The 15,342-nt window shown below is 59.7% G+C and overlaps 1 protein-coding gene and 1 long non-coding RNA gene across 2 annotated transcripts; one reads left to right on the plus strand and one right to left on the minus strand.

The window, feature by feature from the left end:
- Positions 1-3,991: 3,991 nt before the first annotated feature.
- On the minus strand, positions 3,992-7,533 carry LOC136786472 (uncharacterized). The gene is made up of 2 exons (XR_010825214.1): positions 6,843-7,533; positions 3,992-6,233 (listed from the first exon to the last, which is right to left on the minus strand). It is a non-coding gene; the product is annotated as an uncharacterized lncRNA (long non-coding RNA).
- A 3,495-nt stretch (positions 7,534-11,028) lies between these two features.
- CCN5 (cellular communication network factor 5) lies at positions 11,029-15,187 on the plus strand. Its single transcript, XM_048072558.2, has 5 exons — positions 11,029-11,203; positions 13,166-13,373; positions 13,898-14,149; positions 14,311-14,504; positions 15,045-15,187. The coding sequence occupies exons 1-5, from the start codon at positions 11,144-11,146 to the stop codon at positions 15,051-15,053; spliced, it is 723 nt and encodes a 240-aa protein (XP_047928515.1). The 5' UTR covers positions 11,029-11,143; the 3' UTR covers positions 15,054-15,187.
- The last annotated feature ends 155 nt before the right edge of the window (positions 15,188-15,342 follow it).

Here is a 15,342-nt window from a genome sequence, read left to right on the forward strand (position 1 = left end):
GCTCAAAGGGCTGAGATAACAGTCGATTTGATCAAAACACTTACAATTAACATACTTAGTTGTGAGTCACCATGTTTTCTGGTTTGCTGTTAATATTTTTCTATGTGATCGTATTTTATGTGATCCATGCCACATTCTTCCTTCTACTGCATATCAGGTCAGAGTCTTAAAATTTTTTTGTTTTTTTTTTTCCTCTCTCCAGTTTGCTGTGCTGTAAAGCACTGACCTTGAGCCTAATCTGGTATTCAGGCCCCACATTGCTATCATCTCTCTCCCTTGGGCACTTATCTTTGAGAAAATTAAGAGCTACACTCTCCTCCTTCCCGCCCCTGGACGTCGGTCTGTGGATGATATCAGGAGTGGTACCTCCTTTCCCTGCGGGCTAATTACAGCAGCTTTGGAGTATTTTGACCATCTGTGGGTAACCAACATGTTCTTATTTCTAGGTCTGTAGAATGTGTTGCTTTTCTCCCAAAGGCTAAGCACTTGGTTAAGGATATCACCTTAAGGATGCCACCCAAATACCTGCCCCGAGACAGCGTGGTGGTGGGTGGCAAGGTGTGGGGCAGGCACCTGTCAGTGTCTCCTCCAATGGTTTTGAGCTTCACCCCCAAACAACTGCAAAATCCTGAAAACCGATGGTGTCTGAAAGACATACACTGACCCTGGCAATGCCAGGGAACCACAGCTTGCAGCTCTGTGCTGGGGCCTGACCTGTGTCTACCCAGCAGGAGTTAGCACTGCCCAGTTACCGCCTCCTCTTCCTAACTGGAGCCTCCCCTCTCCTTCCCCACCTTTTATCGCTCCGTGTGACACCCTATGGCTCAGCGTGACACCCTCCTGCCCTGCCGTGGCCAGGCACTGCCTTGGCGAGGAGCAGGGCTGCAGCAGGACATGGGAGCCCCTGCACGGGGCACCTCAGCACCAGGGGAAGCACCCCATGTCTGAATCCCACCACACCGGGGGTGCAGCGCTGGGTTATCACAGGCTCCAACCCAGGCACCCAGCTCAGGCCGTACACAGCACTGCCAGAGCCCAAAGGCCTCCCTGCTCCTTTTAGCACCGCCTGAAGCACAGAACTAGAGTCCAGCACCATTCCTACCTTCGTCTCCATCCCCGGCCAGACAGGTGGATGCGTGCCCAAACCCAGAGGCAGCAGCCAGGGCCAACCAAGAGCTGCGTGAGGCAGCAGCACCACGATGTGACAGGTCCCATGGTGAGCCAGAAAGTCCGTCTGCAGGTCCTGAGTGACAGGGCAGGGCTAACACCATGCCAGGAAGGCAAGGGGCACATTGGGACCCCCAAGGCCAGACTGAGCTGGAGGCCAGCACCCCTCCTGCACAGCTCAGAAAAAAAGTGAGGTCCTGAGCTGAGCTTAAATAGAGCTCCTGGGCTGGGGTGCGGGGACCCAGGTGAGGCTGGTCAGGGCCATAAGGCCCATTAGTGCCCTCAGTGACACCTGGAGCATCACAGCAAACCAAGCCTGGGGGCATGCGCTGACTCCTCTGTCACCCCGACGCAGGGCACAGCGAGTCCCCCCGTGTTGTCAAACCCAGCAGACATCAGGGTTTGGGGTCCACAGGGCTGCGGGTTGGGGCTCTGCCCCTTCCCCAGCCTCTCTCTCCAGTCAATCTGATCTGCTGGGAGCCAGGAGTGTTCCCTGAGGATGCTGGAGATGTGGGGATCATCTCTCCTACCCCACAAATCTCTTGGCACTGACAACCTCTGTATCACGGACAGCCCATGTAACTATTATGCCGGGTATTGGGGTTATTGCGTGGGGTGCTGTACGAGGGAGAAGCAGCAGGAAAGGACAGAAAGGCAGGTGAAGGGGAGGAGAGGAGCAGGGGGCTCGTCCCGTCATCCCTGTGCCGGGTCCCATCAGGGATGGTGCTGGGGGGGCACCCGGGGGCTGCCTGGCTGCTGCCCCGGGCAGACTGGGCACGGGCTCCTGCTCCAGCAAGGAATGTCTGCAGAGAAAGCGATCCTCCCCGCCTCGAGCTGGGAACGTCTGGAGACACTTTAATTCGCCTAATCCAGGGCCCCAGCCCAATTAATATTCTATAGGATCTCCTGGAGCTCTTGTTTTGTTCTGTTCTTGGCTCGAAGGGCTGCCGAAGAAATTGAAAACAGATTATTGGGAGGAAAACAGCTTCAATTTTTTGACAGCTGTCTCTGGCGAGGCTGGCTGCGTTTCCAACCATTCCCCGGGTGTGAGGCAAGCCTGGCCGCGGTGCTTTTCCCCGGCGGCAGCAGGGGGGCTTTGCTGGAGAGGAAAGGCGAATACCCAGGGATGGTGCCGGCCTCGTTCACCCCCAAACACCCTGGCAAGATCCCCTAGGTGCCACCAGGGGAAGGCAGAGGCGGGAGCTGCCGAGGGGCTGGGGGCTGCCTGCTGGGGGGGAACCGGGGCTGGGGCACCAGGGTCAGTTGGGGACAAGCAAACGAGCTGTGGCCATATATACGAGCTGTTCCTAAAGAGCCTCCGGAGGGATGTCTGCTCCTCTGCTGTGCCGGGAAGGAGCTGGCAGGGGTGTGCTGTCTGTCCCCACGGCCGTGGCTCTGTCCACAAAGAGCTCCCGGTCAGCCCTGGTTAATTCTGCGGCCGGGTGCAGGGGACAGCTGGGGACAGGATCCCGTTCCCCTGCAGGCTCGGGGTCTGGGACACAGAAGCAGCCCATGGAGTGGCTCGTGATAGCCTGGTGACGTCTCAAACACCTTATTTCCCGCTAACTGAGGGCTTTGGGAAGAACAACCTGGGGTCAGGCAGGTGAGCTGACGGAGGACGGGGATCTCAGCCTTTTGGGGGAAGGACGCTGCGGGTGGAGAGGGTTCCCAGCGAGGCTCCCACCCAGGGCCTGTCTGCCTCAGGGCTTCCCAGGACAGAGCAGGAGCCCAGGGCTGCCCACCCGGCCCCTCACCACGTGAGGAAGGGGCAGGGAAAGCAGAGGAACGTGCCCCAGCCCCGTGGCCTCATTCATCCTCCTGTTCCCGGCGGCGGTGCTGCAGGCAGCCCTACCACAACGCCGCCCTTTGTTCGCTGTGATCCACCCGGCCGCACGCCCGCCTCTCATCCCCTGCCAGGGCCTGCTCTCCCGAGGCACCTCGAGCGGAGCCTGCAATAAATCAGCCCGCAGGCTCCATCCAAGACACGCAGGGCCCGCGTTGCCCTGCTGAAACACGAGCGTGGAGCTTTTCGTCTGAACACCTGCAGCGGGCAGGAAACCGCGCTGACCCGGGGGCGGCATTGCCTGCTGGATGAAAGGCGTGCTGCTGCTCTCAGACTGCCTCCCTGGCAGGACCGCCGTGCTCCGGCATTGATCTTTTCCCCATGCAGGGCAGGAGCAGGCTCCCACCTCCCGTTCCCTTGAGCTCTCGGGTGCCTTGGTGCAGCCTGGTGCTGCCAAAGCGAGCTCGGACCCGCCAGCCTCTTGCATTCGGTGGTGCAGGTGTTGAAGGTGGTCGTTTTAAAATGACCTGGTGAGAGACTGGCAGCAAAACCCTCCCCTCTGCACCGAGGGTGGCTGCAGAGAGCCGCCGTAGTGTGGGGAGGGATGTGCCTGGGGGCTCCTGCCTGACCCCAGGCACCCAGGGAAATGTCTCCAGCAGGAGAGATGGGCGCAGGTGCAGCGGTGCACCAGCACATCCCGCTCCAGAGTGAGCACGGCTCTGCTGGTCACGGCAGGAAAGACCACACCAGGAAGGACCACACCAGGAAGGACCACACCAGGAAGGACCACACCAGGAAGGACCATGGCAGGTCCCTCCGCAGCCCCCCAGCCCCTCTCCCTCTCCCCTTGCCCACTGCCCCAAGCTCCCCATGCTGCTTGACGGGCAGAGCCCTGCCTGGGGAAGCTGGAGCTGAGGCCAAAGCCACCTTGCTTGGCTTTGCTTGCTGCTGAGACGTTTTCTTTTGGGTTTATTTTCATGTGGATCCTCAGACTGCAGAGACAAGCAGGATAGCGAGAGCTCCAAGAAAACAGGAAAAAGGCAGGTTCTCTGGATTTCTATTTTTAACACTGCAAACAGCATTAGTGTCATTATATTTAGAAAAAAAATTCAGAGCGTTTCCTGGCTCCCCTTTCAATACCTTCAGCTATTTCCTTGCAGATGTTTCCAGGGGCCAGCGCTCCGAGGCAGGAGGAGACAGGCTGGGCTCTCGCCTCGCAGACTGGCCCAAGGAGGGGAAGGGCCTGCGAGGGGAAAAACGGCTCAGAGCAGGTGCCCGTGGCCATGCGTGGGTACGGGGAGGACAACCAGGCTGTGCACGACGTGGCCAGCTCCAAGCAGCCAGCAGCTCCATCACCTCCTCACGGCCACGTAGCCTTTGTGATGGGGACCATCACCTCTGGAGATGGGCAGCAGCAGCACCAGGAGGTCTGAGTGGGCATGGGGAGATGGCAGAACACGGCACTTGCTGCTCAGCTTTGTGCGCCATGCTGCTCAGAGGAGCTTCCCCCTGGCTTTGACAGCCCTCGGCTCGCTGCCCTGCGCTCGAGGACTGCGGTCGGCACGGCGTTTGTGTTCAAATCCCTGGCAGGCGAAGCACAGCCTGCTTTCTGGAGGGCAGGCACCGTCGTGGCTTCGCGCGGGCAGGCGGCAGACCACATCTCAGCAGGACCGGGGGGAGTAAAGAAAACTGGGGTTTGAGTGCGATCAGATTGTGGCCGCAGAGCGTGCAGCGAGCCGCTGGGAAGCGGCGCTCCTAACCCCAACCCCGCCGTGCTGCATGTGGTTTCCAGCGACGTCCCGGCCGAGGGAGGCCAGGATTTCTCCACGTGGCCTGGGGAGCTCTGCGCTCGGAGGAGCAGACATCAGAAGCGCAGCACGGACAGCATGCACAGCAGCCAAAAGCACCTGAAATGCAGCCTCCAGCCGGGCTGCGAGCGAGGTCTGGGTGCACACAGCGCTCTGCCCGCACTCCTGGCCTGGCAGCACCTGCAGGAGGCTTGTCCTTCACCCAGCCGGAGCAGATGTGTGTCCTTGCTGTCAGTGCGAGCTGCCGGGCTGTGTTTCCTGGAGCCGGGTCCACAAGAGGAGCTGCCTCCTGAGATGCTCCCTCGGAGCCCTGGTAGCTCCAACCAGGAGAGGAAAGCCTGGCTGGAGCAGGACGGGCAGAGCCACGGCCGGGCTGCCACCACCAGCCGGGCGCAGGCAGACCCCGCAGCCAAACCCTCCCATTCTGTATTTCCCCCCAAAGCCCTGCTGCAGGTGGAAACCCAGCCTCAAACGGTCTGTGTTTGAGGACTCCGGGAAGGAAGCTTTGCAATTCCCAGCCCAGCCCGTCCCAGTTTCCACGGTGGCCAGGGTGCTGCAGCCAGCTGGGCAGGGTGCTGGTGCTTGGCGGGGTGCTGATGCTCCTTCGGGCAGGGTGCTGGGTCTGGCAGGGTGCTGGGTCAGGCAGAGGTGCTCCACGGGCTCCTCTCACCCCAGGCTGTCCGAGCCCCCTCCTGGAGCTCACCAGCAGCACCCCCTGGGGGAGCAGCGTTCAGGGGCACGTCTGGAGGCAGCGAGGAGCTGATCTGCTCGGCAGAGCCAGAACCAGCCCAGTTAAACAAGCAAAAAACGCAGCCCGTGGGGAAGGGGTCCAGCTCAGAAGCAGACGCTAATCCAGAACCTGACACATCCCCCAGAGTCACAGGGGGGCTGCTTTTCTTTTCTGTGATCACCACAAAGTGCCCCAGGCAGAAGAGCAAAACCTTCCAGAGCAGCCTCCCCTCACCACCGAGACGGAGGGAACCCGCAGGGACCTATTTCCACGGCACAGCGCGGAGTTTTGTTGGACAGAGGGCAGGGCTAGCGTGGTGAGAGCCAGCAAAGACCCGTTAAATAAGAAATGGGGAGTTTGCTAAGCCAGCATCTCGTGGGAGTAACATCAGGGCAAGGCAGGTGGGGGCCGTGCCTTGCAGCCTCACCCTGCTGGCTGAAGGTGGAGATGTCACCAAAGAAGATAGAGATGTCACCCCAGGAGATGGAGAGGACACCCCAGAAGATGGGGATGTCACCCCAGAAGGTGAAAAGGGCACCCCAGGAGATGGAGATGCTGCCCCAGAAGGTGGAGATGCCAGCATGCAGCAGCAGCTCGGATCCGCAGAGCAGCGTGGGCTGGTGAAATGCTCCATCTCCCTGCTCCTCCTGCTCCGGCAGTCCCAGGGGAGCTCCCAGCCCAGGAGCTCTGCTGATCTTCATCTCCCGCCGCTGCCTCCCTGCGTCGTGGTGCCCGGGGACGCTTCCTGGAGGAGAAGAAAAGCAGGAGACCTCCGCAGGGGGGTGCCCGGTCTCCCAGGGGATCAGCAAGACAAGAAGGACCCTGTCAGCCCCCTTTCCTCACCACATCAAAGAAAGCACCGGTCTGCAGGGGACCTCCGCGCCCTGCGGGGGTGCCAGCCCACCCAACACCCCCATGCCACGGTGGGGGGGCAGCGTGAGGCAGCCTGGCTGCGAAGGGCCAGCCTGGGCTCTCGCCTTGCGGTCGGGGTGTGAAACCAGCCCAGCCCGGCCGTCTGCTTGCTCGTAATTAGCATCGGGACCTACGTGAGGCAGCCGCCTCTGCTTCTTCGTGGGGGATTCTCGTTAGGGGCCGTGGGTTTGCAATTAGCAAGCCACCCCTCTGCCCCCCCCCGCGGCAGGTCCCCAGCCCGTGGGCAGCCTGACAGCAGGCAGCAGCCCGGAGCCAAACACCTTTTACAAATCACCCTGCATAGCTCGCATTCCCGGCCGGTTTATGAGCGTTTCAGCTCCTCGTATTGATCAGGGCTGGAGCCGGAGTAATTACGTTCATCAGAAATAATTTCCCCTGATTTTGAGTCATATTTGAGCCGGTGCCCACCTCCTCCGCTCACCCCTCTCGACGCAGGCGGCGCTCCGCTCGCTGGTACATACTTTCCGGGCGACATCGTTGCTTTTATAACCGTAGTGAGACCCAGAGGCTTGTTTTTCTCGACTGGATCCCACACACACACTAAAGGTTTCAGTCGTGCCTTTATTGCCTTGGCTGGGGATGCGGAGAAGAGGAGCTGCTTTGTGGGACGTGCATGTTTGGGAGATGGCTCCGGCGTCAGGAAGGGGCGTGGGGGAGAGCTGGGGGCCTGGGACCCCTCCACACACGCAGGCAGTGCTGGTCTCAGACTTTATAGTCTGGTGGGATGCTTGTTTAGGAGATGGAGAGCCAGCCGAGTGCTGGCTTCATTCCCTTGGGTGCAGGGAGGAGGCAGGGCTCGCCCCAAAGCCGCCGGTGTGAGCCCCGAGGAGCGGCAGCATCTCCCCTCACCAACAAGTTTTTGATGGTGACAATTTGGGCTGGTGGTGAACAAAGCAGGGGGGCCTGGCAGGTGGACGGGCAGCTCTCCTGTCCTCCTCGCAGTGCCCATGGTGAGCCCTGTCAAGGTGCCCAGTGCCGAAGCTGAAAGCCCTTCTGTGCGCTCCTCCACCCGCCGTGGGTGCTGAGACGTGCCCGTTGCACGGGGTGCTCAGGCAGGTCCCTGCAGCCTCCTGGCACCTCCTCCTCCTCAGCCTGGGTGCAAGGCTCCTCTAGGTTCATGCTCAGCGTCTGCTGGGCCCTCAGCCCCTGCAGCCCGGTGCTGCGGGACGTGGGGAAGGGGTGGGTGCAGCGGGGCCGAGCGCCAGGCCAGCTTCTGGAGAAGGAAACGGCCACAAAATCACAGCCACACCTCGCGCACCGCACATCATCCTGCAGGGCCCTCGCGGAGTCCCACAGCCAAGGCCGGGAGGAAGCACGGACGTTGCCCAAGCTCTCCCTCCACCAGGCAGAGCCGGCTGCAATCAGAAGGGGAGTTTGGTGACACCCCAAGGCATCGCTGGCTCTGTGCACGCCTCTGTTCGCAGCACCGTTGGTGCTGCAAGAGGCATGGAAGTTGCCTGAGAACACGCAGCACACCCCACCAAGACAAGAACCGGAGGAAAAACACGGCTTATTTTAGGCCAAAACCACAAGAGAAAACAGAGATAGCCGAAAAGCATGAGCAATTTGATCAGGAAACAAGAGTTAGCCATGCAGCTCCATGGAAAATACCAAGGGTCTGTCAGGAACCACGCAAGGTCAGGGTCTGGGTTTTATATCTTGTCTGAAAGACAAAACTTGTAGCGAGATTTTAAAAGAAGCTTATGCTTGGTGATGCTTCATACCAAAAATAAACTCTCAGGGGACCATAATATTTGATACGTGATGATTTCTGACACTGTTTTCCAAATAATAATGGGAAGACTCATCAGGCTGAGGTTTCCAGGCTTTGTTTTACAAAATTCTTATTCCATGGGTTATCTGAATGTTTAACTTATGGGGACGATTACGAATAGCTCTTGTCTGGGCTTCAGCAGAAAATCTCACAGAAATCTTGCCCGGGGTTTGATATGCCTATTGAGAAAAAGCTTTCTCCTTTCACAACAGTTGATACATGGCTGGGCCGTGGCAGGGATAAGCCCCTCTGTTTGAATTATGAGGTTTTCCCACAGTTTTGGCTAAGGAAGCCATTTCTCAGTTGTGATAGTCCATTTGCTCCCCCAGGCAATCTCTCAGCTCCTTCCTCTTGGCAACCGCAGGGTTTTGGTCACGAGCACAGAGCCCCATTTATCAGCTTCTTTTTAATGCAATCTACTTCAAAGCACCCCAAAACCAAGCCAGGACCAGCCTCCCGTCACCTGCTCCCGTCCAGCAGACCCTTTTGGGGTGGCAGAGGGCTGTGCTCGCCCCCGGCCCCGCGGCTGGCAGCCCGCAGGGGTCGGCCGGTCCCAGCCCAAGCCGAGGTTTCTGCTGCCGTTGCCTGACCATCAGGAACTGGACGGCAGCCCTGAATTCTTTTCTCACAAGTCACTTGGCCGGTCACCAGATGGTAAATACTTTCAGTCTCTCCTAGCCCGGGCTCGGGGTAGAAGCAGTGACCTCAAGGTAAAGGATTGCCGGGCCCGTCCCTCGCCCCTCGCCATGGCCAGTTGTCCAGCCCAGTAAAGGTGCAAGAGCAAGGGGGAATGAAGCTGGCTGGATGGGATGGAAATGGCCATAACGAGCCCTCAGCTCTGCTGCCTGAAGCTGGAGCAGTTCATTCTGGGTAGGAAACAACTTTACCATCCTGCCAAAAACATAGGTATTTCCAAGGTTCCCAAAGCCAGGGTGTTTCCAGAAGTCTCACGAAAAAGAGCCAGCAGCCATCCCAAAGGGCTCAGCAGCCAGGGGAGACCTGGGATGTCTCCTCTTCATCTCGGGGCTCCTGGCTCTCCTGAGTGTGGCATCTGCCCAGGTTCCCCAGCAGGGCTACCCTCCCTCCTGCAGCCACCCTGCTGCGGGGATTGAGCCTCGGCTGCCCAGGAGCAAGAACGTCCCCTCCTCCAAGGTGCAGGGCTGCTCTTGCCCCTACCTGTGACAATTTCCCTATTCATACAAAGAGGAATAGACCCAGAAAGCAGCAGGACAGCCTTGGTGCCCAGCAGAGACTGACGTCCAGCCCTGCACCAACTTCAGCCAGCCCCGGGGATGCTCAGCACCCGGCGCAGAGCAAAGATGGGGAGAGTCCGAAGCAAAAAGAAGCTACAGCTTATTGCAGATGGGTGCAATTCCAGATGAGCAGGGTGCACACTCACAGAGCTATTCACGATGGCATGTTAAATGTCACAGCCATGAAAAAAAACACAGCTGTCTAAAATGTAAATTCGCTGGGTTAGTTCCTTCATTCCTATAGAAACGGCAGAGCTTGCCAGCGGCTAACTCAAAGGAGATGTACTCAGATCCCTGTATCAACTATTTTCTTGCACAACTGACCACAAAAAAAAGAAAAAAAAAAAAGCTGACAATAATACCATGGAAACTGTGGAGCACAACATGTGGAATTAATTAGTAGCTATGAAATCACACACATGGTACAGGACACATATGGGGTACATGCTCCAGAGGGGAAGGGTTGTAAGTGAGTATTTAGAAAGTGAGCTGCTAACGTGCTGCTTCACAAACCAGAACCTGTGCGAGGGCTCCTGCGCTGCCCCTCGCTGCCCACAGCCCTGTGCAGTGACCTGGGGACATGGGGACACCGTGAGCCTGGGGACATGGGGACACCGTGAGCCTGGGGACACGGGGACTCCGTGAGCCTGGGGACATGGGGACACCGTGAGCCTGGGGACACGGGGACACCGTGAGCACAGGGCCACGCTCGGGGCAGGCAGAGCCCCGTGGGTACAAGAGGTGGCTTTCCTTCCCTTATCAGCACGAGATCCTGGTTTCTAACTGGAAAATGAAGTCATGCCCGTTAATCTGGATGTGCCAATAAACAAGCCCGGGACAATGAATTAAATTCCCTGTCCCCCGCAGCGAGGCTGCATCAGGGCTCTGGCTCCTCTCGAGCCACTGCTGGTAGAGGCACTGCGGCTGCACCGCTCCCGGACACAGGGGACCGAACAGCAGCACGGGCTGCCACGGCCTCGTTAACAACCCGAGAGCAGCTAGCAGGGCAGAGCCGGAGCAGAGAATCCTGGCGGTGACCGCAGAGCTGGCCCCGCACCCTTCCATCCCTGCCCTCCCCGTGCTCGCGTGCGGCAGCTCCGTGCCCGCGGGGCTGAGCTCGGGGACAGCAGTGCTTGGGGCTGGGGACCCGTCACCCGCTTCGAAGTCCTCGTGGACTCGGTTGCAGCTTTTTCAGGAGCGGAATTTGGGTTTACAAGGCTTGAAATCAGCAGTGCCAGAGTTGGATGTCCCAGACTGGATTTTGGGTGGACAGCTACCCCAGATCATTCACAGCCCTGGAGAATGGTGCCGGCTCTGTTTGGCAGCCCACACTCAGCAGGCAGAGGCTTTGCCCATCCCCGTGGGCACCCCGGCCCCCTCTGCCATGCCCACGTCCCTGGGGACAGCGTCCCTTCCCTTCGCTTGCTCTCCTGGCAGGCAGCACGCTCTCACCTTGAGGGGAGTGGAAATGTCAGCTGGAATGTGGGCTGGAAAAAAAAAAAAAAAAAAAGAAAAGAAGCAAATCTTGAGGCTCGTCCAAACCTACTCCTGTTTATATTGGAGCCTGGGAGTGACATCAGAGCAGGGAGAGTATAAACACCAGCGGGACCCACTCGGGGCTTTAAAGCCTGCGAACACGCTGCTGCCTCTGGCCGCCCGGGGGGCGATGCGCTGAAGTGCCACGGGGCGAGCAGCATGAGGCTCCGGCTGGAGAAGCAGCTCCTCTTCCTCTCCCTGCTCTGCATCCTCTCCAAGGTAAGGGAGACGGGGTGCCGGGTGGCTTTAGCCTCGCTCGGGGAAGCACCCGGCTCGCCCAAAAGGAGGCTCAGGCTCCGGTGCTGGCTCGAGCCCTAGCTCCTGCTGTCAGGCAGGCTGCGTTGCTGCAGTCTCGCAGAGGCAGAGCTGTGCTTGGGAGAGTTCAAATTAACCAGCAGGGTCTTAATGCTCGTGGGCCAAACGCCGCCGTGGTGCAGGAATGGCAGCAACGTGCTGGGCTTGCTCGCCCCGTCCCTGCAGCCTTCCCTTCCCTGTGGCTTCGTGCCGGCTCCCGCAGGCTCCTCGCTCCGTGCTGGCCGGGCAGCGAGCACCAGCCCCAGGGGTACCCAGCTCTCTGCCTGCCCCGGGATGCTCACACGGAGCTGATGGATACCTCCGACAGGATTTGGGTTGTTCTATGATTTGTTTTTTCCTTCTCGTTTCTGCATGGCATCGCTCCCTGTGCAGAGCTTTGAAAGGCAGGGGGAGAGCGCAGCTCCAAATTCTTCTCATCGCTGCTTGAATCCCAAGTCAGACGTTGTGCAGGCAGGGACATCACAGCAGCTCCGTGCCCATTTGACTGCTTTCCCAGGCACTTAAAATCTCTAATAGGAGCCACATTGTCATCTAACGACAAGTTAATTACAGGGAGCAAGGGGAAATGGATTAATGGAGTTGGCTTGGCTAATCTCTCTAAAACATTGTTCTGTAATAGAAACCTGAAAGATGAAAAATGCTCTTGGCTCCCTGCTAAGCTGTGACTGAGGAATGGCTCCTACCCTGGGAGCACTCGGTGAATTTCTGGAGCATCACCAGCAGCCTCTTGTCCCCAGCCCAAACCTTGCCATCACACCACAGCTGGTCCTTCGGTCCCTGCCTGGGTCTCGCTGGCTTCCGCTGCTCATTGATAAAACTGGAACAGGGCAGGGATTGCCCAGCCCGTTTTGGACATATTTTATCTCTAGTTCCTGGCACAGGCATTTCTACAGGCCAATAAAAAACCATCTGGTGAGCTGAACTGCTGCAAGCAGGTGAGCAGACAGCACACCTGTACCCATCCCTAGCTGGTCATGCCAGGCTTGATGCTGGAGGGAGAAATTCTAAAAAAAGAGAGGAAGATGGTTTCTAAAACCCACGTGCTCCAGCTGAATCCATCATCTCCTGGCAGGCTCAGCAGACACCCGTGTCTGGATCAGCACAGGGCTGGTTTGGGTTGCACGTTGGCTGAGCTGCTGCCAAATCGCAGGTGCTGGAGGCGCCGCGGGCAGAGTGCTGCAGGAGGGGAGCGCAGGGCTCACGTGCAGGCATGGCTCACATACACACCGGCATTGTCCAGGCCAGGATTGGAAAGAATTCACTTCCAAATTGCAAATTCCAAATCATTTGGCTTCAGGCCCAACATACAACAGCCCCAGCAGCCGTCCCTGTCAGACACAAGACAAGCGCTGCCTGCAAAAGCTGTTTGTGCCAGGGTAACGGTGTGTGCAGCACGAGCCGCGGGCATGAACGCCTACCTGCCTGGGTCAGCCCCTGCAGGCACGGCCCTGGAAAACAGCCAGCAGGGCAGACAAACAACCGTGGCGCACAGACCTGCCAAAGTCATTACTCCACGTAGCTGGGAGGAGAAATTCGGCTCCCGTTCCCTGAAAGCCCCTGTCTGCATGCTCCTCACCCGGTGAGCCGGGCAGAGGAGGCTGGTGGACCAGAAAGGACAGCAGTGAGCTTCACTTGGCTTCTGTTCCCCCACTGCAAATACGTTGCCCCATGTCTTGGCCCATCACGCCCTACGAGGCTGGTACCATTCCGGGCTGCTTTGCCATATTCCCATGGATGTGCAGAACCTCCCTCCACCAAAACTCTGCCCCCACCCCACCGCGACCGACTTTCAGAGAGGGTTTCCTGGCCATCCCAGTGAAATAGCAGCCGTCAGCCAGGCAGCCAGCGATGGTTTTGTCCCCGCAGGTGTGCGCCCAGCTGTGCCGCCGGCCATGCTACTGCCCCTGGGTGCCGCCCCGCTGCCCCCGCGGGTCCCCCCTGGTCCTGGACGGCTGCGGCTGCTGCAAGGTGTGCGCCCGGCGCCTGGGAGAGCCCTGCGACTTCCTCCACGTCTGCGACCGCAGCCAGGGCCTCGTCTGCGACTACAGCACGGGGACCGGAGCCACCTGCAACTGTGAGCACCGCAGCGCCCGAACCCCCCGGGCTCCAGGCACCGTGCCCAGGGACCTGGACACGGCTCCACTGAGGATGATGCACGCAGCCGGCCTCGGGGCTGTGCTGCTGCCCCAGCTCTCACAGTGGTTTCTAGCTGGGTTTTCGGGGTGATTTGAGCCAGGGTGGGCCCAGGGATGCTGCAGCACCAGTCGCCCTGCTGGGGCTGGACGCTGAGGTGCTGCAGAGAAATTGCAAAGAAATTTTTTCAAGTCTGAAAACCCTCAGAGATGTAGGCAGAGCCAGAGGGCAGGGAGTTCCTCACCAACTGGTGAGCTGCTGCTCTGAAAAAACGTGAGCTCAGCAGAGAGGGCAGGGAAGGGGAAGTGGAGTGTTGCACATACTGCTGCAGGTGAACAGCAGCAAACCTGCGCCCACCCTGCACCTCTGCGCCTTGCACCCCTCCCCGCCACCCTCAGGAACCCCTCCGCCATCCCCACCTCACCGTCACCTTGTCCCTGACGGGCTCCGGGGCTGTCGTTGCAGTTGAAGACGTGGAGGAAGGCTGCGAGGTGAACGGCCGGGTCTATCGGGACGGGGAGGTTTTCCAGCCCAGCTGCAAGCTGCAGTGCCGCTGCCTGGACGGGGGCTTCACCTGCGTCCCGCTCTGCCAGGAGGACGTGCGCCTGCCCACCCCGGACTGTCCCCACCCGCGGCGCGTGGACGTCCCGGGCAAGTGCTGCCCCGAGTGGGTCTGCGAGGCTGGAGACCGGCACCTGCTCCAGGATGCCGGGGCAGGTAAGAGGAGGACGTGGTGGTGAGGGTTTGGTGAGCACCAACAGGAGGCACCTCGCTGCACATCTCCCCGACATGCAGGGTTACGCCGCAGCACCCATCCTGGGCATGCTGCGTGGTGCTGGGCTCCAACCACTCTTTCTCCATCCTCTGTCTCCATCCAGCCCCCGCGGCAGCGTCCCCGGCGGTGCCGTACCCGTGCCGGCCGTGGGGCACGGAGTGGAGCGCCTGCTCGGCCACCTGCGGCGTGGGCATCTCCACCCGCGTCTCCAACCAGAACCGCTCCTGCCGCCTGGAGACGCAGAGGAGGCTCTGCATGGCCAGACCCTGCCCGGCCCTGCCAGCGGCACCCCCTGCGGTAAGCAAGGGCCTTGGTGCAGCCGAGACCTCTGGGCAACAGCTCTGACCGGGAATGGGGGTGTTCCAGCCAGCACGAGCCATGGGACCCCCGAGTACCCGTGCACACCCCATTGCCCCTCCCCGGCCACGAGCCAAATTTACTCCAGGGCAAGACAAACCACCCGCTGGTGGCGGGCGCACTCGGGAGACATACGCCAGCTATCCGGCAGCAGGAGCAGCCCTGAATTTGGGGGCTCTGGATGTCTGAATCTGAGAGCATTGTGGGTCCCGTGTGGCTCTGCACCCTGCAGCCGGGCTGGACCTGTCCCTGCCGCAGAGGCTGTGCCTGCAGCTCCTGCCTGGCTGCCTGGGTACACCGAGGCTGGGCTCTTCCATCCCTTTAATTAGCCTGGCACGACCCTATTGTAAACAGAGTGCACAACTGCCTTGATCAAACACAGCCAGCACTTCCCTGCTCCATGTGCCCCCCTGCTGCTCCCCAGACGTGGGGGCCATGTCACCACCCCCACCACCCCATCACTCTGCTCTGCCTTTCCAGAGGGGATGAGGAGGGCACTTGTGGCCGTGCCCACCCTGGTTGCAGCCCGGAGCCAACGCCTCGTCCCGGCAAAGAGTCTGGCACAAGCCCATGGCACTGTGGTTTCGGCGGAGATGGAGGACACGTCCCTGGGGAAACCGAGGAAGAACCAACGGACCTAGCCTACAAAGGAGGGTGGAGATAGGGAACAGGATCCCCACGTCACCCACGTGCACCCTGTTGCCCCGGGCTGGGTTACTGGGCAGCATCCCCCAGTTTCTTAGGCTGCACAAAATGGGGAAACCCCGTCCCAAGCATG

The sequence above is a fragment of the Anser cygnoides genome, chromosome 16, assembly GCF_040182565.1.
Source record: "Anser cygnoides isolate HZ-2024a breed goose chromosome 16, Taihu_goose_T2T_genome, whole genome shotgun sequence".
NCBI classification, from domain to species: domain Eukaryota; kingdom Metazoa; phylum Chordata; class Aves; order Anseriformes; family Anatidae; genus Anser; species Anser cygnoides.